At 45.3% G+C, this 24,629-nt stretch overlaps 1 protein-coding gene and 1 pseudogene across 3 annotated transcripts in view; one reads left to right on the top strand and one right to left on the bottom strand.

Annotated features, from left to right (window-relative positions):
* Positions 1-13,283: 13,283 nt before the first annotated feature.
* On the top strand, positions 13,284-17,464 carry LOC111753683 (pre-mRNA-splicing factor SPF27-like; annotated as a pseudogene).
* The window catches only part of Atp7b (ATPase copper transporting beta), a 67,474-nt gene continuing 58,765 nt past the window's right edge, over positions 15,921-24,629 (bottom strand). For 2 of the 3 annotated variants that reach the window (XM_063232681.1, XM_013141137.3), the window contains 6 exons: positions 23,946-24,089; positions 22,586-22,728; positions 21,101-21,304; positions 20,901-21,018; positions 19,612-19,714; positions 15,921-18,934 (listed from right to left, as the gene is read on the bottom strand). In XM_063232681.1, the coding sequence (XP_063088751.1) occupies positions 18,661-18,934; positions 19,612-19,714; positions 20,901-21,018; positions 21,101-21,304; positions 22,586-22,728; positions 23,946-24,089 (986 nt within the window). In that variant the 3' untranslated portion in view covers positions 15,921-18,660. The remainder of the gene's footprint in view (positions 18,935-19,611; positions 19,715-20,900; positions 21,019-21,100; positions 21,305-22,585; positions 22,729-23,945; positions 24,090-24,629) is intronic. The other variant, XM_063232680.1, reaches the window with a different exon arrangement.

Raw genomic sequence — 24,629 nt, 5'->3', positions numbered from 1 at the left:
AAGCATATATTGCCAGGCATGATGGCACATATCTGTAATCCCAGCACTTGGGAGGCTGAGACAGGAGGACCACTGTGAGTTTAAGGCAGGAGGATCACTATGTAGCCAGCCTTGGCTTCAGGGTGAGTTCAAGGGTGTGCTGCACAGTAAAACCCTGCCTCAAAAAGACAAAAAGAAAAAACAACAAAAACAATGACAACAGAACACCATATATGATGTGGCATATTCTGGCCAAAACTCGTATCCGATCTCATGCTGAGAAGTGGGTGCAGATCTCAGTGATGGTGGGCAACCAAGCACCTGCCAATGGTCAGGGTCAAGTCTGGGGTTCCCTTCCATTACCTGCTACAGAGAAGCATCCAGCTGCCTCCGCAGGTTTGCCTCTCATTCATAAACTCAGGCCTCTGTTGCTATTCTAACCCCTATATCCACTGGGCCAGAAATTACATGCCAACCATGACTGGGCTGCAGGTGGCTCCCGTGGTCTTCTGGTTCCCAAACGACACAAGGGTCTTAGAGGCCCTCTTCAGAGGCCTGGCAGGTTTGCCCTCAATATTCATGTCAGCTCAGCCCCTGGAGTCTTCTTCCAGGCAAGAAACCCAGGGGTTTCACCTTTCCAAGGTCCATGGTACCACTGGCCACCAGACCCACCTGTGCACAATTCCAGGCAACATCCGTCTTCTGTTCACTGGGTCACAGGAGGTTCTGAGCTGCTCAGTCTTCTAGGGCACACACAGCATGCAGGACAATGGTTTGCTCTACTTTCAAGCCAGCAAAATTTAGGGAGCTCACACATTTTTCTCCCACAAATGTGCCCCTCCTCTTCCCACTCTCTCACTCAGCTGGAGTGGTGTTCAAAGCATTTTCTCAGGAATTCAACCCCATGCAAACTTTCTTTTTTAATGCTCACCAGTATTGCTCCGTGTGTGTGTGTGTGTGTGTGTGTGTGTGTGTGTGTGTGTGTGTGTGTCTGCGCGCTCGCGCTGGGGATGGCGCTGTCAGTTCAGCCTGACAGTGACCCTTTCACTCTGACTTGTACCCCTGGGCTGCTTATTGAAACACAGATGCATGACTCCCTTCTTCTCTCTCCAGGCTGGTTCCACAGAGGGGAGGTAAGTAGGAAGGGAGAGGAGGGAGCATATAAGTTAATTCTTTTGAGACCTTCAAATTGCAAGCATCACTTGGAAAAAAAGAGCTTCTAGTATATGGCCTGTGATTGAGAGTCCTGATATGTCAACCTCATTGGACCAATAACACCCAAAATTGGGGGAAAAAACACTCCAACAGGCATAGTGGCACACAGCTGTAAACCCAGCACTTGAGAGCTGAGACAGGAGGATTGTTGCAAGTTCAAGGCCAGATTGAACTACCTAGCATGACCCTGTCTCAAAAAAAAGGAAGAAAGGAAGTTTGGTCTAGCAGGTTAGTAAAGCATACTCCTGGCTGTGTCTGGGTAGGTCATGGAGGTGTAGTCTTGGGTACCATATCTCGTCCAGTGCCCAGTCCTCTCTGGTACTGTTCCTCTGTTTCAGCTACTATGAACTAAATAGCTTTGGTTAGCCATGGCCTTCTGCCATGTTGTTTCTCCTTTGAGGCCTGCTGATCATGGCCTGAGTTCCATGAAACCGTGAACTTTCCTCTTTTAAATTGTGGGTATTGGGTATTATTTTGCAGCAGCAGCAGCGGAGTTAACTGATACATGTCTTTCTGGTCATAATTTCCTAGTTGTGCTTTGTTTTTCTCCACTGTTCAAGATAAATAATGCAGTTGCTATCTTCACTCAGCTGAGACAAAATCCAGCCACTATCAAAACCATATTCCATGCTCTGGTCACTTTCCAGTCAACAGGGTAAGCCAAGGTTATTGGAATCCCTTAGGGAAATTCAGTCCATAGGGCAATGTATACACTGAACCAGAGCTTCCATATTGTCACTACAAAGACATAACAAAGGGAAACAAGTTGGAAGGCACTGACCTCACTGCCCCGTGGGAGAAAGGGAAGAGCCTGAGAGGGGCCACACCCAATCAGTGCCTTTCCTGTGTCTTCTTTCTGTGTAGCAAGGTGAGGAAGGGGCACACTGGGAGCAGGAGGCACACGGTCCTCCTGGGAGGATGAAGAGGACGAGAGTGGGTAACATTAAAACATCACCTCATAATGAATGAAGCTTTAAGTGGAAAACAGAGCTCCAACCTGAGGTACCTAGGATACTCATATTTGACAGGAAACATAAATAGATACCAGGTGAGTCCAAAGTCAAAGGCTGACAGTATAAGCTTCTTTCAGATTCCCTGAGTAGTAAATACCAAAATTTAGCTCAATTCTAAACTCACATGGATTTTGGTCTGAATTCTGAGCGTGAAGCTGGAAACAGAAAACAAAAGTTTGTAAAACATATATATCATCCCTCTACACACACAAAATGGAAGATTCATTGTCCCTCACCCTTGTGCATTACTAAAGACAGGTTATTTTGTGATTTAAATTCCCATGATGTCATGGCCCACTTGCTTCTGTGATGGAAATACCACATCACTGTGCTAGAGATTATATTTAGATGCCAAAGCTGGGTCATCAAAAATAGCAGAACAAGATTGTTCTATTTTAACAAAAAATTAGTACATTCTTTAGGAAACCATACCCAAAGGATATATATGATTCTATCCTGGAGAAATGGAAAGACATCAAAAAGCTTAGTAGAATAATCAGATTCCTAAATATAACATAGGTTGAATGAGACAAGATCCCACCTCCAAAACCCAGACTCGGTATCATGTTACAAAGATGTCACTTTCGCCTTGTGGTATCTTGTGACCACTCTCATCTTTTATATCCCTGTTCTTAATCCCCACTGTGCAGCAGCACCAATACTGAATCAGTAAGTATTTCCGCAGAGCCTACCTTACACCCCGACATTCCAGGTTCTCCTAAGCATTCACCTTGCAGCTCTACTCACAGACATGATGTCCTTGTCATTCTAACAATAACCGAATTTTAGGAGCATCTACCATGTCCCAGGCATAGAGGTAGGCATTTTACAAACATAATTCCATTTGACTCTCAAAAGTCAGTGAAGTAATTATTCCATTTTACACTGATTTCAAACCACAGAAAGGCACAGTGATTTCCTGAAGGGGATCAGGCAGTTTTTGAACTCAGTTCTGCCTCACTCCAAGGCTGGTGCTTTTAATGCCCCATGTGGTCTCAAGGAGCTTTCCTTGAACAGGTGGTCACTATGCCGAAGGCCACACACTGAGGAACCTACCCAGCCTACTTGGTCCTTTTTTAAAAAATTGTCTTTATTAACATGTTTATGATACATCATATTCATTTTGGAGCATTGGCACATACATATATTGCATCTTGATCCTTTTTACCTCCTCCCCTCCCCTCTGTTCCTTCCCAGATCTCCTTTCCATGTCCAAATGGTCTACCTCGTTTTTCCCACTGTCTTAGTTACTTTTTACTTGTTGCTGAGACAAAATACCTGATGCACCAAGTTGGGAAAGGAAGGTTTATTTCTCCCACTTTTGGAAGATTTCAGTTCATACTCAGTTGGCTCCAAGGCAGGGTGGCATGGCGGGGCCGCAGTTCATGGCGGCTGCAAACAGCAAGGCAGAAACCGGCAAAAGAGCGAGACACACCTTCTTCCTGCCATTACATCACATCCTGGCTCCACCCCTATATGGGCGGAGCACTGACACCATCAATCCAAGCTCTAGACAATGAACCAATCACAAATGTACAATGCAAACTCATGAGGCCTGGGGGACACAGACATAAACCATGACACCCACCTTCTTTTATTTTGCTATTTTTTGAAGTTTTCATATAAGAGAAACCAAATGACAATTAGCCTGTTGTGTCTGATTTATTTTACTTAGCACTATGTTCTCAAAATCCATTCATTTTCCTACAAACAACTCAAATTTATCCTTTCTGGCTGAGTGGCACTCCTCTGTGTATATATACACTACACATTCTTCATTCATGTGTTGATGGGTATACAGGCCACTTCCATGATAAAGCTATTGTGAACTGTGCTGCTAGTCATAGGTGTGCACGTCTCACTGTAACATGATGACTTGAAGTATTTTGGGATGATACCAGAGAGGCACACCTGGATCAAATGGGACTCCATTTTTAGAATTTTGTGGGATCTCTATACTGATTTACAGTTGTGGTACTAGCTTATAATCCCATCGACAGTATGGAAGGGTTCCTTGCTCCTTGCAGCTGAGTATCTGAGTCCTTGATGACAGTCATCCTTCCTAAAGGAAGATGGAAATCTTAAGTGTTGTTTCGATTTGCATTTCTCTAAAGGCCAAAGATGCTGAGTATTTTTCCAGTACTTATTGGCCATTTGTACTTTTTCTTTTGAGAAATGTTTAATCATTTGATTCTTTTGTTTTTTGGATGTCTAATTTTTGAGTTCTTTGTATATTCTAGATATTAGTCCTCCATCTGAGGAGTAGCTGCAGTTCCCCTCCCCCATCTCCCCACTCTATAGCTGGTCTCTTCACACTGTTGATTGTTTTCTCTGTAGTTCAGAACCTTTTTGATGTAATTCTTTCTGGAATTCTATACAGAAAGTCCTTGCCTGTAAGTATGTCTTCAAGAATTTTACCTACTTTATCTTCCAGAAGATTCTATGTTTGTTTTCGCATATAGGCCTTTGACCTATTTTGATTTAATTTTAATACAGGGTGAGAGATACACATCTATATTCATTCATGGATAATCTGCTTTCCCAGTGCCGTTTGTTGAAGAAACCATCTTTGTCTCTAGCATTTGTCTGTCTGAGGCTGATCCTTTTAAAGCAAACATTCATTAACAACCCGCTGTCTTAGAAATGGGGCTGGGGTATAGCTAAGTGGCCAGAGTCTAGTGTGTGTAAGGCCCTGGGCTGAATGGTGGGGGTATAACTTGTAATAGGTGCTTTCTCCAGTTCAACCATGGAACATACAAAGACGGCTTTACCTGCTCAGCATAGAAAGCTAGTTTTCATCTCTAGAAAACAGACCTCAGTGCTTATGACACAGCAGCTGACATCTGCTCAGCACTCAGGAAGTGGCAGACACTGTTTCAAGTACTTTGACCAAATGACCTCATCATCCACACAGTGTCTCTGTGAGAAGAGTTATCACGGTTTCCATTTCTATAGAGCAGCGGAGCTCTCTATAGACCAGATCATACTTTTTCAATAGCAGTGAGGAAGAATGAGCTGAAGGGGGACAAAGTGACACACCTGAGGTCTGTTGACATTATTGGGCACCACTGGCTATTTTGTACTTGGCAGAGGTTTCATAGGCACTATCCCCTCAATGAACAGACAGGAAAAAGAGAGGTCATGATACGCAGCCCTGAGGGCCTGGGTGAGGAATTTCTCTACAGGCCACCAAGGTACCAGCTCTGCAACGGACACTGATTTTGCCCAGAGGGATGGCGCAGTCTTATGGACCCAAGCAAAACACAGGAGCTTTGGAATTTGGAGTCAGGAGCCACAAAAAAGTTTCAAAATATTTTAAAAATGCATTTAAAACAAAATGTTCAATTCTAAAAGCAGTATCCAAATTTGCAAGAATATCTAATACGCATCTCAGGTGTAGACGCGGACAGTGGAGCGCGCAGCTCCTCTGCTGAGTCACCCCAGCCTGTGCTCTGTAAACATAGGCAGGAGCCTCTGAACCCTGGCTGCAAGCCCTGGTGCTTAGCGGCACCCAGGGGCCGTGGGTGAGCTCTAGCCTCACACTCTTCTTTGTCACTGTGTTTTCATGATGCTATTTGAATTTTCACACGTATTAAAAAATGGTAAGGAATTTTGACTCAGACTGCAGACTGAAAGGTTGTTTTGGTCAGAGAGACACCTGGTGGCTCTTGAGATAAACCACATTGTTCTGAGAAAGGACCGAGAATTCTTCCAGAGGAGGTCAGAGCTTCCCAAGGGAGAACAATAGATTACAGGATCTGGGCCACAGCCAAGTAGGTCTGCGTGCCCCAGCTGTCCCCTGAGCAGGAGGCTTGGTCCTCTGCCAGTGGAAACGAGAAACGAAGCACACAGCATTTAAGGCCATGATGAGGACCGAAGGCACAAAATACGACAGAAACCGTGGCTTGCTGAGCACCCTGTAGCCCAAAGGTATCTGTCACCTTCCAGGGTCCCTGACCAGCTCACACAGGGTCCAGTCTGGAGCCCGCTGCCATGTCTGTGTCCTCATGGGCACAATTTGGTCAAGAAGTTGGAAGTGATAAGGTACACTTCCTGTGTCATAATCCAGTCTACCCACAAAGCACAAAGGACATCGCTCCACAATATCATGTTTATTAACTCTCCTGGAGACCTTTTTTGCCTAAATGTGCTATTTTTCTTGTGTGTGTGTGTGTGTTGCTGGGGATGAAACTCAGGAACTCACATATGCTAGGCAACTACTCAGCTGTATCACTAGCTCATTTTGTTTATATTAAGAACATTTAATAACCATTTTAATTTCAGAGAAAAAACATTAAACCCCCATCAATTTTTGTTTGCATTTTAGCCCTTGGATGATTTTACTTTTCTACTGCTTATTCATCTTTCTGAACAGGATAAAGGAGACTCTGGGATTTCAGAGCATTACCTAACAGTCTCACATTCTGCTCTGTAATTTCAGCTATATCATTGTCTTCACAAAAAGAAGGCAGACAAGAAGCCATCTTCCCCTGGAATGAGCCCAAACAATGGCACTTACCTCCCACTTAACATGAGTGTGAAAATTAAGAAAGCAGAGCGGGTTTCTCCCCTTCCCAGTACCAAAGCAGCTTTCCCACACACCCAGGTGAATTGGAAACAGAGCCAGCAGGGGAGTTGCTTACCACATTTCTTTATATGTGTTTCAAAGAAATGTGCAATCTGGAGATTGTATGCAAATAAAATATTTTATGCACATTAGTGAATTTGTCTAATGAAACACTTTCTCTTCCTGGCACTGGAGCTTAAACCCAAGACCTTTTACATGCTAGACAAGTGTTGTAGTTAAGGGTTGTGCAGAGAACAATTAGAATCAGGACATGGATTTTATAATGGTCACCAGGAGTTAACACAAGAACCCGCAGGAAATCTGTCCACAACATCAAAAACATAGAATATTTAGTGAAGGCCTAAATCCCACAACAATGTTCCACATGGGTCCAGATGAAAATCCAAAGCTCATGACAATGCTTCCCATGAGTCCAACTGGAGGTCCAAAGCCCACAAGAAGGACTCATGCCAGTTTCTTTTACAGATCCGTGCTGAGAAGGCCCAAAGGTCAGCGGTGGAAGCCAGAAAGTTCATGCCAGCAGGATGAAGGAGCTGTGCTGGTGCGATGAGGGTTCTATGCTGGAGCCCAGAAGTCACACTCACAACAAAGACCAGGGCTGTCCTGAAAGGCACCACAGCCATCCTCAGCGACATGGAGGCCCCGAGCTCCTCCGATGACAAGCACAGTTGAGTACATGCCAGGAAGCCAGCATAACAGGTTTATCCTGGAGACCAAGCAGCACATATCTTCCCCTCTGGAGCCAGGAAGCAATGCTCAATGTGAAGACAAGAGCTTCCCCAGGAGGACCAACGGCTCAAACAGCAACTCATAGGAGAACCCACAATATCTTAATGCCTCAACACAACAATACATTAATGCCTCAATGCCCTCCATCTCCTTCTCCACCTATTTATGCTGGCAACTTTCCTCAGGTGGAGCATCTTTGCTCAGTGCCATGCTGATGTAATTCAGCTGGCGTTAAGTTGGCCACCAGTTCTTAACCCCTAACAACAAGTATTGTACCACTGAGTGTACCCTTAGCCTGACACGAAATTTTTTTTTTTTTGGTACCAGGATGACATGAAATTTTTAAAGAAAAAAAACACACTGTAATTCAAATAATCTTCTAATCAAATTACATCATTGACTGATTTTTATCTGCATTCAATTTTCTTAGATTGAAAGTCACTTTTGTTAACCCTATTTCTTTAAAAAGTAGCAATCATTTGGGGATCTTTTTTGACATGTCAATTTCCATATGACATTAAAAAATCCCAACTACAATTGTTTGTTTTTTACAGCGGTGATCTTACTATAACTCTTTAGTAATGTCTTAAAGACAAAATTTATCAGAAATAGACAGATGCTGTGATTTATCTTGGTGTGTGGGGAATTCTATCAGGGAAATCTGCTCAAGTTTTTAAATGGTATTTTTATTCTTTAAAGGGTGACACACATCTATGACCCCAGCACTTTGGGAGGCTGAGGCAGGAGGATCACCGTGAGTTGGAAGCCAGCTTGGGGTACATAGGGAATTGAAGACCAGCCTGAACAACATGGCAAGAACTTGTATCAAGAAACAAAACAAAATAAAACAAATGAATTAACAAGCAAATGTGAGGCCTTAGTTAGGTGTTACCACCACTGCAAACAACTGTGGATACCTCATACTTGAAAGGCAGTGTCCAGTGGAAGCTAGGCAGCACATAATGTACCAGCACTCAGCCCACCTGGCCCTGATCATCTAACTCTTAGTCATAGTGAGCCACAAAAGAATCATCTCAACGACTCAACAGAGAAACACTAGTGTCAGGACATGAATACTGGGAGAACTGTGGAAATCTGGTAAAGGATTATGTCATCAGTGTCTCTAGAACCTATAATTAGGGCAAAGTTCTAAAACAGTTTGTACTGATTAATCTCACGGCCACTAGGAACTTCTCTCGGTATATCACTGTCAGTCCACAGAGCATACTTCTTTTCCTACCTTAATAAATGTAAAGCTTAAGACTTCCAGGAGTATGGCACAGTAGTAAGAAGCAGCCAATCAGCCTTTCCAAGATCTGGAATCCAGACACTGGAAAATAACAACTTGGGGAGAAAAGAAGGAAGGAGGCGGATCCCTGCGACCCAGGAAGGATCTGAAGGAAAAACTGGAGACTACAGAGAAAGAGACAAAGCAAAACAGAAAAGGGAAGGGACAATCTCTGGCTCACTGACGAGAGAATATCACATCCAGAGAGCCAGTGGAAGAGGGCAATGTTGGATACTGTCAGGCAGAAATGTAGGGAAACACAGCAGAGGATGTCATGAATAACTCCTGTCCACGCATCTGCCATATCCACCGGAGAGGCTGGAGGTCCTTTTAGGGAGGGTCCAACTGAACCTCAGACTCAGAAGCTGCGGGTTGGCTTTATCTCAGGGCTCCCAGTGTTAAAACTGTCAACAGTGACTGGATAAGGTACAATCATAGGAGATGTCCAAGGTCAGGATGGAAGGAGATACCTAGAATATTATAAGCTAAATGACACAGACCCCGTTCGGACCAGAGGGCAGGACTCTCATAACCAGAGAGGGGAGGTTCGATCTGAACTTCTGTGGATCTGAAAGTCCTAAAACTGGCATCTCATCGTAACCCTATGTCAGCTTGTGGCTCTGACCGTCTCCTGTGTCTGCCAGTGAGAGCAGTCACACCTTAAATTGGACACTGCCACAAAACTGGAGACCCCAGGAGATAACACCAGGCTTGAAGTCAGAGAAATTTCTCTTTTTTTTTTTTTTGTCATTCATTACCTTCTTCCCAATTGCTTTGTGGTTGTGTTTTAATAATTATTTGGGTCTTGTTTTGTTCTTCTTTTTCTTTTTTTCCTGTCTTCTTCCCTTCAAGCTTCCTCCTGAGGCTTGGATAATCTTTATTTGACTTTCAGCCTTGCTTCTAATCTTTCTTCTTTGATTTCTCTATTTTTTCCTCTTTATGTTTTAAATTTTTCCCCCTAGGATAAAATTGCTCTATTGAGTGGATACTTACTATACATAATTTTTTATTTGCCTTAGATCTTGTTATATAACTATAAAATATCATACTTAGCAAATTATCAGCTTGTCATTTTTGGTCTGTGTTTAATGATGATGTTATTACAAATTGTGCTACTTTAACCAAGGTGACATAGTTGATGTAATCAACTGATCTTCCTTCTATGCCAAAACCTACTTGTCTGGGGTCATAAACAGTACTACAGGCCAGTACCAAAGATCTGGGACCCGGGTCAAACAGACTGCAACCTTTCATTTCTAATAAACAGAAGAGGCAGGACCCTGGGAGAGACTCAAAGGCCCTAAGTCAGCTTTGCCTAGAAGACATCTCTGAAAAGCAGTCATTTCTTAAAGAGGTCTCAATACTACTACTAAGCTACTCACCATAAGTAAAATGTACAAGCCTCAATGTAGAAACAAATACACAAACAAAAAAAGAAACAGAAAATAACAAAACAGATGAATAAGTCTCTTGACAAAACCAAAACAGAAATAACACAGATAATTAAAGCGATGATGATCTAGAGTAGATACAGATAAAAAAAAAAGCAGAGGCACTTAGTAAAGACATGGAAATCATTAATGTCCAACATAAAAAAGAACTGGATTCCATAAAACAGACTCAAATTGAAATCCAAGAGACTAAAAATTCTATTTGAAAGTATATACAGAGAGTCAACCAATGTGAATACAGAATATCAGTTCTAGAAGAGAGGGTTGCGGTTGCTGAGACCAGGGAACATACACCTGCTGGATGACACGAACAAAACTAATGTAAGATTAACTGTCATCAGTGAAAAAGGAGGCGACAGCACGAAGAGCATAAAAATCTGTTCAGAATCAACCAATCAAAGAGCTGGTTCTTTGAAAGATTAAATACAACCGACAAACCCTTGGTCAACCTTATTAACAACAACAACAACAATAATAAAATAAAAGACCCAAATACACACAATTAGGAATAAACAGGGCAAAATCACAATGGCTTCTGCAGAAACCCAGAAGATTATCCACACCTGCTTTGAGAACTTGTACTCCAGTAAAATGGAAAACTCAGAAGAAATCGACAGATTCCAAAATACATATGAATTACCAAAGCTGAATCAAGAAGATATAAAAATTCTAACTAATTCAATAATAGCCAATGAAGTTGAAGAAAAATAAAAATAAAAAACACCTACCAACAAAGAGAAGCCCAGGTCCTGATTGGTTCACTGCTGAATTCTACTGGAACTTCAAAGAAGATCTAATCCCACTCAACCTCTAATCCCATCTCAACCTCTTTAATGAAACTGAAGTAGAATCAATACTCCCAAAGTAATTCCCTGTGAGCAGCTATTACCAAAGTCAGGGAAGAGGGGCCAGGGATTTAGCTCAGTGACATAAGCGCCTGCCTGGCAAGTGCAAGGTCATGAGTTCAATTCCTGGTACAAAAAAAAAAAAAAAAAATCAGGGAAGGATCCAACCACAAAAGAGAACTACAGGCCAATCTCCTTAATGAACATAGATGCAAAACTCCTCAGTGAGATACAGACAAAAAGAATGCAGCAAATTATAGAGAACATAATACACAAGACCAAGCAGGATTCATCAGAGGCATAAAAAGATGGTTCAACATACACAAAACCCAGACCAAAAAAAGGCATTTGACAAAGTCTAATGTTCATTCATGGTTAAAAAAAAACTAAAGAAAATGGGAATAAATGTCATTATTTCAATCTGATAAAAGCCATCTGTGACAAGCTAACAGCTAATATCATACTAAATGGTCAAAACCTGAAAGCTTTCACTCTAAAATCAGAAATATTGCAAGGATGCCCACTATCATCACTTCTCTTCATACAGTTCTGGAAACATTAGAACAATTAGGAATATGAGTAGGGAGAGGTTAAATTTTCATTATTTGCTGATGACATGACACTCTACAAAGAAGATCCCTCCAACTGTACCAAAAGATCCTAGCATTAACAACCAAATTTGGTACTAGTAGGATACAAAGTCAACTCTCAAAAACCAATTGCATTCCTGCATACAAATAATAAACTGATAAATTATGAAAACAATAGCATCCACAATAGCATCCAGAAAAATGAAATACTTAGGAATCAACCTAACAAAGGAAGTAAAAGCATTTTACATTGATAAATTACAATACTCTGTAAAAGGAGATTGAAGATAATATCAGAAAATGGAAAGATACACTCTGCTCTTGGATTGGCAGAATCAATAGAGTAAAAATGTCCATACTTCCAAAACTGTTACACAGATTTAATGCAATCCAAATCAAAATATCAACAGCACAAAACTAGAGAAAATAATCCTAAAATGCATAGGGACCCAGAGAGACCTAGAATAGCAATCTTGGCAATAAGAGTAAGCAGGGGGCATCATGATCTAGGACTTGAAGTTATACTACAAAGCTACCATGATAAAAACAGCATGGTACTGGCAAAGAAACAAACTTGAGGATCAATGGAACATAACAGACATGCATTTATCTTTGACAAAGGGACCAAATACCTTACTGGAAGACAGACAGCCTCTTTAATAAATGATGCTGAAAAAACTGGCTTTCCAAACGCTGAAGATTGAATCTAGATCCAAATGTCTCACTGTGCACTAAATCAAAATCAAAATAGATCAAAGATATGAATATTAAAACAGAAACACTTCATATCCTGGAAGGCAGAACAGGTAAAACTCTCAAAGACAGAGGTGCAGTGAAAGATTTTATGAACAAAACTTGATCACACAGGAAATACTACAAATAAATCAACAACTGGGATTACATCAAATCATAAAGCTTTCACATAGCAAAAAACCAACTAACAGGGTGCAGAGACAACCCACAGAGTTGGAAGAAATGTTTACCAGTCATTCCTCAAGTAAAGAACTAACATTGAGAATATATGAAGAACTTAAAAAATCAGATTCCTTAAATTTAAAGACCTAATCAAAAAATGGCATCTGAAATGAATACTTATCAGATGAAGAAGTACAAACAGCAAATTAATATATGGAAAAGTGTTAAACATCACTTGTTATTCAACAAATGCAAATTAGAACACTGACATTCCATCTCACTCCAGAAAGAATGGCTATCACCAAGAAATCAATAACAAAAGCTTGCGAGGCTGTGGAGAAAAGGGAAGCCTTCTCTATTACAGCTGGTGGGAATGTAAACAGTACAACCACTATGAGAATCAGTGGAGGGTCCTTAAAAAACGAAAACTAGAGATTCCAGTGGACCTGGTTGTTGCCCTCCTAGCTACCTTTCTGAAAGAGTTGAAAGCATCACTCTTCAGTGATACACACATACTCATGTTTAGAGACACAATTCATAATAGCTAACTCTTGGAAGTATCTCATATGCCCATCAACAGATGAATGAATTTTTAAGTGTGGTATTTATATACAATGGAGTACTACTCTGCCATAAAAAGAATAAACCTGAGTCATTTATAGGCAACAGGATGTCCTTCGAGATCATAACTGTAAGTGAAATAAATCGGACACACAAGTTCAAATGCTGTCTTGTTTCTCTTGTATCAGAAACTCAAAGAGCAAAAAAGGAGCAAAATGGAGGATAGATATTGGGAAGCAGGAAGAACGTGTTCAAATGGGAAGGGGGCCAGGAGAAGGGGAAGGGAAAGGGATTAAAGAGAATGGAAAGAAAAAATGGGCTGGGGAAGAGGGACTGAAGGAAGGGGAGGGGATGGGGAACAAAGAGTAAGCACAAGCTCCCCATGATGGGTGTGATCATTATGTATGGCAAATATGTACCAATAAAAATAAAGAAAAAAAGAAAAAGCCCAAAAAGGATCCCACAAGCTAACCACATGAATTACAAGGAAACTAAAACAAAGTTTAACAGCAAATAAGTATTTAGAATGCACATGTTCAAGTAGATTACAAATAACAAAATAAACTTATTTTAGCAGTTAATATTTTATTATTCATTACCTGCTATATGCTGTATAACAAGTAATAGATCAAAGTCAAAACATATGGAAGACTTTTTCACAACCGCTTGAAGACAGAATTGAGAGGAGCTCCTGCCAGGTCCTGTGGGCTCCGGGCAGGATCAGCCATGCTGTGCTCGGGGTGACTCCAGGGACGAGTCTGGACAGGCCCTAAGGGCAGTGATGGACACGTGGCCTTAGATTGCCACAGCCTGGTGTTTCACACTGCCTTCAGGTATGGAGCAGATCTGGATACAAATATCTCCATAATGAAAACACAGACTTCTCTGGTCAGTCTTGTTAGATGATGTCTTGGTTACTTTTCTCATTTCTGAGACCAAATAACCGATACCCCAAGTCAAAGGGGGAAAGGTTTAGTTAGCTCAGTCTGTAGAGGTTTCGGTCCATAACCACTGGCTCCAAGGCACGGTGGCACATGGCAGAGGGGCAGCCATTCGCGTTGGTGAAAGACACCAAAGCAATGGCACGAGGGAGGAGGGAACACACGGACAGAGAGAGTCAGAGAGAGCAAACAAGCCTCTTCCTGCCCCTTACACTGTATGCAGGCTACGGGCCCTCGGGTGGGCGTGGCATCACATTCTTTTTTTTTTGTCTTTTTGAGACAGGGTCTCACTATGCAGTTCAGGCTGGCCTTGAGCTCACTTTGTAGCCCAGGCTGGTCTCCAACTCGCAACAATCCTCCTGCCTCAGTCTCCCGAGTGCTGGGATTACAGGCGTGGGCCACCACGCCCGGCCGTAGCATCACATTCTTAATCCCAGCACTGGACCAGGAGCCAGTCACAAACACTAGATTCAGCTGCCTCTAAAAAGTGCCCCCCCCCCAGTCTGCATGAGTGTTTAGGGGAGACATCCAAACACAAACCATAACAGACAGCCACAGGGGCAAGCTCAGCACTCTCACCACTTGACGACCGTAGAGAGCACGACAGTTGGTTTCAGGTGGCTAGCATGCCGTGAATGCTTTTTCTTTGTCCGGATTTCCTGCTTCAGGGCTCTGCCTCCTCTCACAGCCAGGAGCAGATGGTGGATTCACTCGCTACCCAGGGACAGTAGCACATGCCACCCCAAGCCCTCCAGCCACTGCCACCACCCTGCACCTTCCGCAGCTTCAGTCCAGGACTCTGTGCTTTTGAAGTTTTAAATAAACGATGAGGGGGGAGGTTCTTTTCTCATCATGCCAGTTTGGGACCCTAAATGCCTCTTGTACTTGGGTGTTTATATCTTTCTGAAGATAGGAAATTTTCTATCATTTCACTGAATACATTTTTTTGGTACCTTTTAGTCTTGGAGCACTTATCTAATAAAAAAAAAAAACTTCACAAATTTTGTCTTTGAAATACAAATAAATTTTAAACACCTTTAAAAAAAAGTTTGTGCTGATGGTGACTTCACAATGTCATCTGCCTCCCACACACACACCCTTTTTTGGACAGGGTCTTGCTGTCAGCTCAGGCTGGCTTCAAACTTACTATGTCACCCATGATGGCCTCCGACTCAGTCCAGCTGCCTCAGCCTCCCACGTGCCAGGATTACAGGACGTGCCACTGACCCTGGACTTCCCTTTCCTTCCAAAGGAAGGTGACATGTTCCACTTCGTCTCCGCAGTCCCTGTTTAGCTGTCTTGGCATAATAATCAATAGTTAATAGAACATTCTTCCACTCTGAAATGCATGTTGGTCTGGATGACAAATTACTCCACTGCCTCCCATCAGGTGCAATGCGGGGTCCCCCGAGCTTTCCTGGCAGAGCCCCTCAGTCCTTGTTTCTCCACTGCTCTCTCCACATTCCTCCTCCAGAGCCAAGTAACCTCCCTTCTGACTTCTATGCCCTGGAGAACGCACATGAGGAGTAATCAAAGCCCGCCGGTGTCGGCCCGTGGGCCACCTCTCAGAGCGGTCCCTCCACACCAGATGCCGGCCACCTCCAGCCTTTAGGAGAGAGGCTCAGGCCAGTGCAGAACAGGGTACACTGACAGGTTTGGTCACCTCACGTCTCCCACTGTTAAAATCCCATCTCAGGGCCTCCAGAGACACTGGGCCAAGCCTGAGCCCAACAGAAGTGCTCCCTAAAGACAGGCAGTGCTGGTTCGGCCACGCAGCCTACAGACAGAGGCAGCCACAGGCAGGATTTTAGATGAATAAAATGAAACTTTATTCTCATATTGTGTGGAACATTTTTTGAAACAGGAACTGTTATCTGACCCCAAAACTCCCGACACTCTGAACATCTTAAAAGGTTACTTTCTGTACAATTATATAAATATCTTCAATTCATATGAAGGTGATGCTAATGGTCTTAAAAGTTTTAAAAATCAACACAATTAGATTCTTTAGAAAATCATTAGCTTAATTCCAAAACAAGAAACATTTCCCGAGCAAGAATAGAGAAGACAGATGGAGATGGGTACTAGGGAGGGACCGGCAGAAAACAGAAGAGACCGCAGACAGTACATGCAACAAAACCCTGAACGTGGATTTGAGAACATAAAACCTGGCGAAAACTATATTACACAAAAGAATCCAAACTGACCATCCAAGTGAGGGTGAAATGATCTCACGACCCACTGCTTTCTAAGTTGATACAACTAATACATCACCCGGAAGATGTGATCTTCCAAGAGCAAAGACTTTTTCTAGTCTATTCTTATCGAGCAAACTGAGTGAATTAGGGGAAAGCCTTCAGAGCCAACAGAGCTGTGCGTACACTGGCTGTGTGTGCTCAGGCAAGACCCCTAAGCCTCCCTCCCGGCTTTCTTGCTTGTAAAATGTGGACAGTAACATCTATGCTGTTACTTTGCCAAGGGGATAAGAGGTAATCTACCAAAAATACTAGCATCGCCCCTGGAAAGTAAGTGACACTCAATAAATAAAATAGTTTGAGTGTAAACTCGGGTTTTACTTTAATTTGATTCTGTCACCCTGCTCCCAAGGTTGGCCCGCCCCTGCCCCTCTGATGCCACACCATCACAAGAGCCACCAAAGGGTAAAATCAGATTATTTCTGACTCAGAAAACACGGGTGAGACTACAGTCCCTGAAAGGCAGGCCTGGCGCTGGGCTTGGTGGCCCAAGAGGTAGAGACGGACAGGCTGCTGTGTTTTGATCAAGGCCACAGCAACAGGTGTGAGGGGAACAGCTGTGGTGTTGGTAAAGGCGAGAACTCGGATAACAACCTACTAAGAACCACTCAGGCTGCTTAACAGCCCCAGATGATTCTGCTTTCGAAACTGACAACCAATGGTGTTGCTCAGTATGAAAGGATACGAGCTTCTAGCCCCTTCCTCAGCTTAGAAATCTGCTATTACTCATGTCAGGAATGTGTAAACAATTCTATGGCCCAATTAGAGCATCACGCAGCTCAAACTGAGAGTCTGGAACTAATGTCACAGTGTGGTGAAATGCCTGGGAAGTAATGAAAATCTAGTTCAAATGATTGAATACGCACAGAAAGAGCTTTGGAAGCTAAGGAAACATATTCAAGACTTCAACCAGCAGCAAAAGAACATGCAACTCACAGCTGGATCTAAACTGAGAGAAACAGTCAAATTAGGTGGCCCTTGGTCAGTAAGAATTATAAGACTTAACAGACTATTTTACAACTAGAAAATGAATTCTATCAATTAAGCAGCAACATCGAGAGGCAAACTAAGAAAACATCAGGCAAGACTTTTGAAAAGACAACTTGGAATGTAGAAAGGAAGAAACGCTGGGCTCTCACAAACCTCAGACATCTAGCCTTTCTCTGCACCAAGAAAGAAACAACCTCTCACAAAATCTGTTAGTGGGGTAAATGTTGAGAAAGCACAGAAATGTGGATTTTTCTATTAATTGTATCTGTGTATCTTTGTGAAATAAAGATTAAGTTGGTGGTATTTGCAGGGCTATTTTAAAAAAAAAAAAAGCAGATGTATGCTATGTCCCCCTCAGGTGTCCACTTGGCTCACATGGAGAACCGCTGTCCTCTCCCAGGACATTCCCACACACACTAGGGGCTCCTGGGACTCAGGCTCCAGTGCCTGGCTGGGCCCTGTGAGGTAACAGGGAGGCCCCCAGGCACCCACAGGGTGCCTGTGCCCTATGCCACAGACTGCACAGGAACACACATGCGCAGGCTCACGAGCCCCAGGACCTCGGAGGAAGCTGGATTTGGACTCCTGTCAGGCTCAGAGGCCTGCCTCTAGGGGACAGTGGAAGGACCCTGCAGGAGCCACTCGGCAACAAAGTGGGCTCCTTGGTGTAAAGGGGGGTACGGTGAGTTCGCAAGCAGGGGTGCAACCAGGAGGGGGGCAGGATCAGGCTAAGTGAGTAGGTCAGAGCAGGGTAGACGCTGGAGGGCAGCAGTCCCGCTCAGTGTGAAGGTCAGCAAGCACCCAGAGGGGGGGAAAGGAAGAGACTGTGCCAGCAGACAGCAACAGCTGCACTTGAGGTAAATGGTGATGCAGGCACGTGATGTCAAAGTCAGCCTTGCTGCAAGTTCTGGTAAGAGGCCTAGCCAGGGGTTTGAGCCCAAAAATCCTGTTCATTTCTCAGGTAGTCCTCCCAGGTATTATAGGCAGAGGTCTATGAGGAGCACTGATTTCCTCTTCCCTTCAGCAGTCTGAGCAAGTTCCATGCCAACAGCATGGGGAGGCCAGGATCCTTTGCCCTGCACCAGCAGGACCCATAAAGGGATGTCCTACCCAGCCCCTTCTGATGGCACCTCAGCAAAGCCCAGAGCTGCAGTTAGGGACAACAGAAACACCCCAGGAATGGGAGGTCCCAAGACGTGGGCAAGCTTCATGCCCATACGCTGTTTGTACCACGCCTGGCTCAACCACAGCCAGCAGATGTGAGTTCCCACGGCAGCCCCTGGCTCTGCGCTCAGAGCTTTTACATGTACTGCTCCTCATCCCTGTCGTTCAGAAGCAGAGACCACTTGTCCCCACCATCGTCCATGGTGGCACTGTGCCGAGAAAGCCTGTCTGACGTCAGGGAGGACAGAGACACCTGGCTGACGTAGCTGACCTGGTCCCACGGCGTGGGCCTGGGGGAATCTCGCCGTCGGTCATCCATGCCCACATGCACGCTGACCTGGGATGCGCTCAGAGGCTTCATGCGACCATGGGCCTGCATCTCGTACCTCTCCATGTCGGGTTTCTTGTAGCTGGAAAGCAAAAACAGCATGTGAGCCAGCCGGGACACACAGCTCCCCTCTTCATTTTAAAGCCTGATGAAGACTTCCCAACCCAAGCGGGTCTTTCCATCACAGACATTATCAAAACCTGATAGGTTTAGAAGAGAAGGACACCGAACTCCCATGTTCAAGCAAAGTCCACATGGTTTAGAAATTTCCTGGGCAAACACGTTGAACACAGGTTGCCATTAACTTTTGCTAAGTCCTGGGCATTAGTGGCAAACACCTGTAACCCCAGCACTTTGGAAGCTGAGATAGAAGAACTGATGTGAGTTCGAGGCCGGCCTGGGCTACACAGTGAGACTGTGTCTTGGAAAACCAAAAAATCCTTTTGCTAAGCAAATGCATCAATAAATAAATAAATGAACACCTTTTTTAAAAAGGCAAAATAACAACACACAGGGACCCCATGTGTACACGACAGCTGCATGAGGAGCCACTAAACACAGGAGTGAGGAGAGCTAGCACACGGCGGCTGGTAGGAGTGGATTATATCCTGCTAGGTCACTGTACACACCACTCGGGCTTCCCTGTGGCGTGGCCTCTGGTGACTGGGGACAAGGGGCCCGTTCTCACCCAGGAAGCGAGCGCAGGGGAGGAAGGGGCCTTGGGAGACTCTCAGGCAAGCGCTCCTGCCCTGGACTCACCACTTGAGCTGCAGAGACGACAGCACCACAGACACGGAGGAGGCCGCCATGGCCGCCGAGCCCATCCACGGCTGCAGCACGATGCCAATGGGCATGAAGACACCTGCCGAGGGGGAGGCAGGCGCTCACCTGCTGCCTGGGGACAGCAGGGACCCCACCTGCAGCCACTGTGAGGGGAGCCCTCTTCAGCCACCCAGAGGACCCTGTCCCCGGCTCTGAGGTAGAGCCATCGAGAAGGCTGGCAGTGGGTACTGTCGGGAGGAACTGAATGTCTTCCACCTGCCTGGCCCAACCATGCACAGATGGCACTGCCAGGCTCGGGGAGCAGGAGTGACAGGGTGGGGCAGGCACAGAGGGAGAAGGCAGAGCTACAGAGGGCCAGGAACCAGTGCCCCGAGACTCAGTCCCATGTGGATAAATGCTGCCATGGCCACAGGCCTCGTGTACACAGATCATCCACCCTCCAGAGCTTCCTATACCAGGGAAGAGAGAAATGAGAGCCAGGCCCCAGGCAGTCGCAGACACGGCCTCTCAAGGGATAGTTACTGTCTGTGGCAGGAGTGCAGCCAGAGAGAATTAAGCTCCTGAGTTGCCTCTGGGGCAGGAAGAGCAGTGGCCTGACTCCCAGGCCTGCAGGCTAAGGCAGACCTGACAATCCCTGTTACGGGAGTCACCACTAACCACTTGGACATAATAAGGTCAGAGACAGGAAGGTCAGATTTAAGAACTCCAGGTCCCCTCGGCCCACGCAGAAGTGCTGCCTTGCACAAGCACCCGGAACTTATCCTTGCGTGGTTCACAGGATTCAAAGGCAGGAGAGGGAGGAATTACAAAGCAGAAAAACCAATTCTCTCCATGGTCATTCGTGTGAGTTGGAGTAAAACCTGGACATTAGTCATTTTCAAGACAAGGTTCTGAGACACCATTATTGTGTCCAGCACATGGCACACTGCATATAACTCTCCTTAACGGGCATTCTTCAGACCATATGTCTTAGTAAGTGGTTCAGAAAAGAGGGCCACAGTAAATAAGGAGCCATGCACCTTGACCAGCTTTTGAGAAAGGACCAGAATGAATGAAGCACTGGGGTTCGCTCGGCAGTTTCTCATTTGCCTTTAGTGACATATAAAGAAGGAACAAAAACCCCCACGTTTCCACACTCATTGTGCCTAGCCAGCTAGCCGGGGAGGTGTGCAGCCAACCAAGCTCAGCAGGGTCCTGGCAGAGAAAGACCTATTTGGTGGCCAGAGACCAAAGGTGACACAGCAGCTGAGAGCCCCCCAGCCTACCTGCAGCAATGGGTATCCCCACCATGTTGTAAATCAGTGCCAGCACCAGGTTGACACGGATCCTGCGGACAGTTCTTTTGGAGAGGTGAATGCTGGCCACCACATCCAGTAAGTCGTTCTACAGGACAGGAGCATGCTGTGTAAGGGGCCTGGTCCCCTGCCCTCAGCCCTCACCACCACCTGGATGTAGCCCAACTCACTCTGATGAGAACCACATCAGCTGCCTCAATGGCAACATCTGTGCCACTCCCGATGGCAATGCCCACATCGGCTTGAGCCAAGGCTGGGGAGTCATTTACCCCATCTCCCACCATGGCGACTTTCTTCCCTTCATTCTGGAGCTCCTGAACCTTGGCCACCTTGTGAGAAGGCAACACTTCTGCAAAGACTTTTTTGATCCCAACCTAAAAGGAGAGGAAATCACACCCAGTGTTGGCAAAAGACACCAAACAGCAGGAGTCACCCGTCCTTCTCCTCTCTGCCTCCCACATACAGTCAATCACCTCAGTTAAACATGCCTTGCAGACTCGAGGTCACAGGGCAAGTAGACTGCATGCTGCTTCCCTGTGCTCTCCCTTGGCTTAGGCCCCATTAGTCTGCCTTTTCCAGCTTGGCCACCCAACTCTTCTGCATGTTATCTCAGCCGCTTGTTCAGAAGAGCAACCATCTGGTTGTGTTACTGTTGTGCTTCAGTCCTCCAGTGGATCCTGAGGATAGTATTTAAATTCTCAGGGTTCTGCCCTCCATGTACCACCTAGGTCTTGCCCCTACCTCCTGGCCAGCAGCTGATGCCACATTCAAGACTGTTCCATTGAGCAGAATGGCATCTACGAGTCCCTGCACCACTCTGCACCCCGAGGGGTGCTCAGGCTGGCTACTCTCCTTGGAAAAGGTTCAGATCCTTCATGCTTCCTCCCATTTCTTCATCTGACAACTCCTGACTCAAGCAGCCTCTCTGCTGGGAAGCTGTCCCCTGCCCCTGCCAGGCTAAGAGAAGGCTGCTCCTTGGCAGCCCTAGGGTCCCTGTATACTTCCGCTGGAGTCCTGAGCATTCAAGGCTATACTGGGGCAAGGTCCATCCTTCCTCCTGGGTCACACACCCTTCAAAGGCAGGGCCCCTCATCATTCCTCTCTGTAGTCCTGTAACCTGGCATTCTGCCTGGCTGTCGTCATCACAGTGCCAGGTACTTGCTAAAGGGATGAACAGGTTTTAACTGGGAACAGGAGGCCGATGCTCAGCCAGTCCAGGAATGAAGGCCATGCACAAAACAGGGGTATGGCTGCTTCTCCATAAGCAGCAATTACCTTTCACAGGCACACAAGTTTGCAGACATCTGGGTGAGTAGGGATGGGCAGGAGTACAATTTCCAGAATTCACACCAGAGCTATTTCTGTGTTGGGTCAGCACTGTGCTGACCACTGAAGAAATGCCCAGGATCCAGGCATTTATCTGGGTATACAAATGGGAAAATGTGCTCTGAACTAAAAGGTTAGATCACCTATAGTCTTTTTGGGAAATGTTCAAAGAACACTGGAACTGCTTTTCCATGGCTGCACAGCAGGGGAACAGGGCAGAAGCAAGGCTCAGTGTTGATGCCCTGGTGCTTCATTTATCTCTTGTTTCTGTGAGCTTGATACAATTTTTACTGTTAAAGGAAAGAGATATCACTGCTCCCCAGCCTTACCTGGGTGGCAATGGCTCTGGCCGTCTTCCGGTTGTCCCCTGTGATCAGGACCACGTCCACACCCATGCTTTTCAGTGTGTGCACTGCCAGGGCCGCCTCTGGCTTGACAGCATCTGCGATGGCGATCATCCCGCAAAGCACACCTGGAGCAAACCACACGCAGTCAGCAAAGGTGCAGGGCTACACACAAGACGTGAGGATTTGCAACAGTTCCCATCATGTAAGGTTACACGAAAACAAAACACCAAAGCATGGAACGTGTTATAACCATAACACGTTCTGGAGACATACAGGAGCCTGAAAGGAGACCGAAAATTCACCATGGCCACGTGAGGGGTACAACTCTCAATGATTTCACTGTATTCTTTACAACCTCCGGATTTTCCAAATTTTCCCACTGTTCCATATGTTACTTTACAAAGAGCCTATTGCATCATAAGAATTCAATACATGTTTTACATGTTGCCATTAAAATATGAGAAATACAGCAAATGTTAAAGGGATGGACATTCAAACTAAAAACTTTAACTCCTTTTTTACTTTCCTAAAAAAAGTTCTGCATAAATTTTGAGACAAGATTAAATCACTAAGTTACCCATGTAGAGCTCAAACTTGTGATCCTCCTGCCTCAGCATCCAGCAGAGTGAATTTTTATAGACAGAGGAAGATTGGGAGCAGAGAATAGGGTGCATGGCATGGCCTGCTTCCCTACTTCTGCCCAGTCTGGCCTGAACTGAGGAGACCGAAGGTGTGTTTATGAGGACTTCAGAGGAGAGAGAGAGAGAGAGAGAGAGAGAGAGAGAGAGAGAGAGAGAATGAGGGAGGAAGACATCGGCTGGAGTACTCAGAGCGCAGGGCCATGTTGTTAGTTCTGTGCACAGAGTTTGACTTCTATTAGCAGAAAGTGGCATGAGGAAAGTGCTCTGGGGCAGACAGCCCAGGGGACAAGCAGGGTGTGAAGATGCACAGAGTCACGGGAGCTCTGTGCGCAACAATCTGCTGCCAGTCAGGTGCGGTGAGCTGCAGGGACCTCCTGTGTAAAGGCCTCCTACAGTCAGACCTTTTGGAAGAGGATGCCTGGGTGTCTGTACTGCTGAGTGGGAAGGGTCGCTTTAAAGTGCCAATCTTTAAAGTGCCAATCTGGGTGGGAGCAGAGATGACACTGAATACAGTTAGCATCCCAAGGACAAGTGGGCTGATAGAGAGCCCAGCTGGCTCCAGGCAAGGCAGGGAGGGTGAGACGGAAAACACCTCAGGGAGCGGAGATGAGGCAGGAAGGGAGGGAAGAGCCTCTTTTGCCTGACATGCCCGGGAAACTGTATTCAACCAGAGCAGAAGGCGGGCTGGGGCAGGGAGATACCGTCAATCGCCACCAGGATGGCCGTCTGTCCTTTCATCTCGTGATCGGTCATGGCATCACTGACGTCGCTGGAGATGGTTAAGCCATTGCGCCGCATCCACTCACGGTTTCCAATCAGCACAGAGAAGGTCTGGGGTTCTGCATCTATTCAAAGAAAGGAGTTACTGCTAACAGCCCAGCTTTGCAATGGACTGAAACCTGGGAATCCTTTTGACAGCATAACTAATGGCCATTTAACCCTTATGAAAGACTACAACCTGGAGGTGACTTTTGTAACAACATCCTTAGCGGGCCAGGGAAAAAGTATAACTAATGTGTAGAACAGGTGGATATAAATTAAATGGGACATTAGTAGTACATGTCACATGTGTAAAAATGCCATAGACATACTAATTGCCATGTAGAACCCTTATTATTAGTGTCTTTAAGAAATCTGTTGATTCTTCTTTGGGCTCTGAAGCAGTTAGCTTTCTGCCCAGCGCGGGCACGTGTGACTGGACTCACTAAAAACCCAAAGTCAGTCAACGAATAACCAGGTCAGTCTATGTCTAAGACATATTTTATTCTATGCCTCCAAAAAGGCCAGGTGGGTCTTTCCTGTCGCCTCCTGATGGTGAGTGTTCCTGAAGTGCCACTGTATCCACCAGTCTCTGAATCTTCTAATGGTTATGCTGAGCTTTTAAA

This window comes from Cavia porcellus, unplaced genomic scaffold, assembly GCF_034190915.1.
Source record: "Cavia porcellus strain 051 isolate PalLab524CR breed Dunkin Hartley unplaced genomic scaffold, mCavPor4.1 scaffold_21, whole genome shotgun sequence".
NCBI classification, from domain to species: Eukaryota; Metazoa; Chordata; class Mammalia; order Rodentia; family Caviidae; genus Cavia; species Cavia porcellus.
The sequence above is the reverse complement of the archived record's forward strand: the minus strand, read 5'-3'. Positions and strand labels throughout refer to the sequence as shown.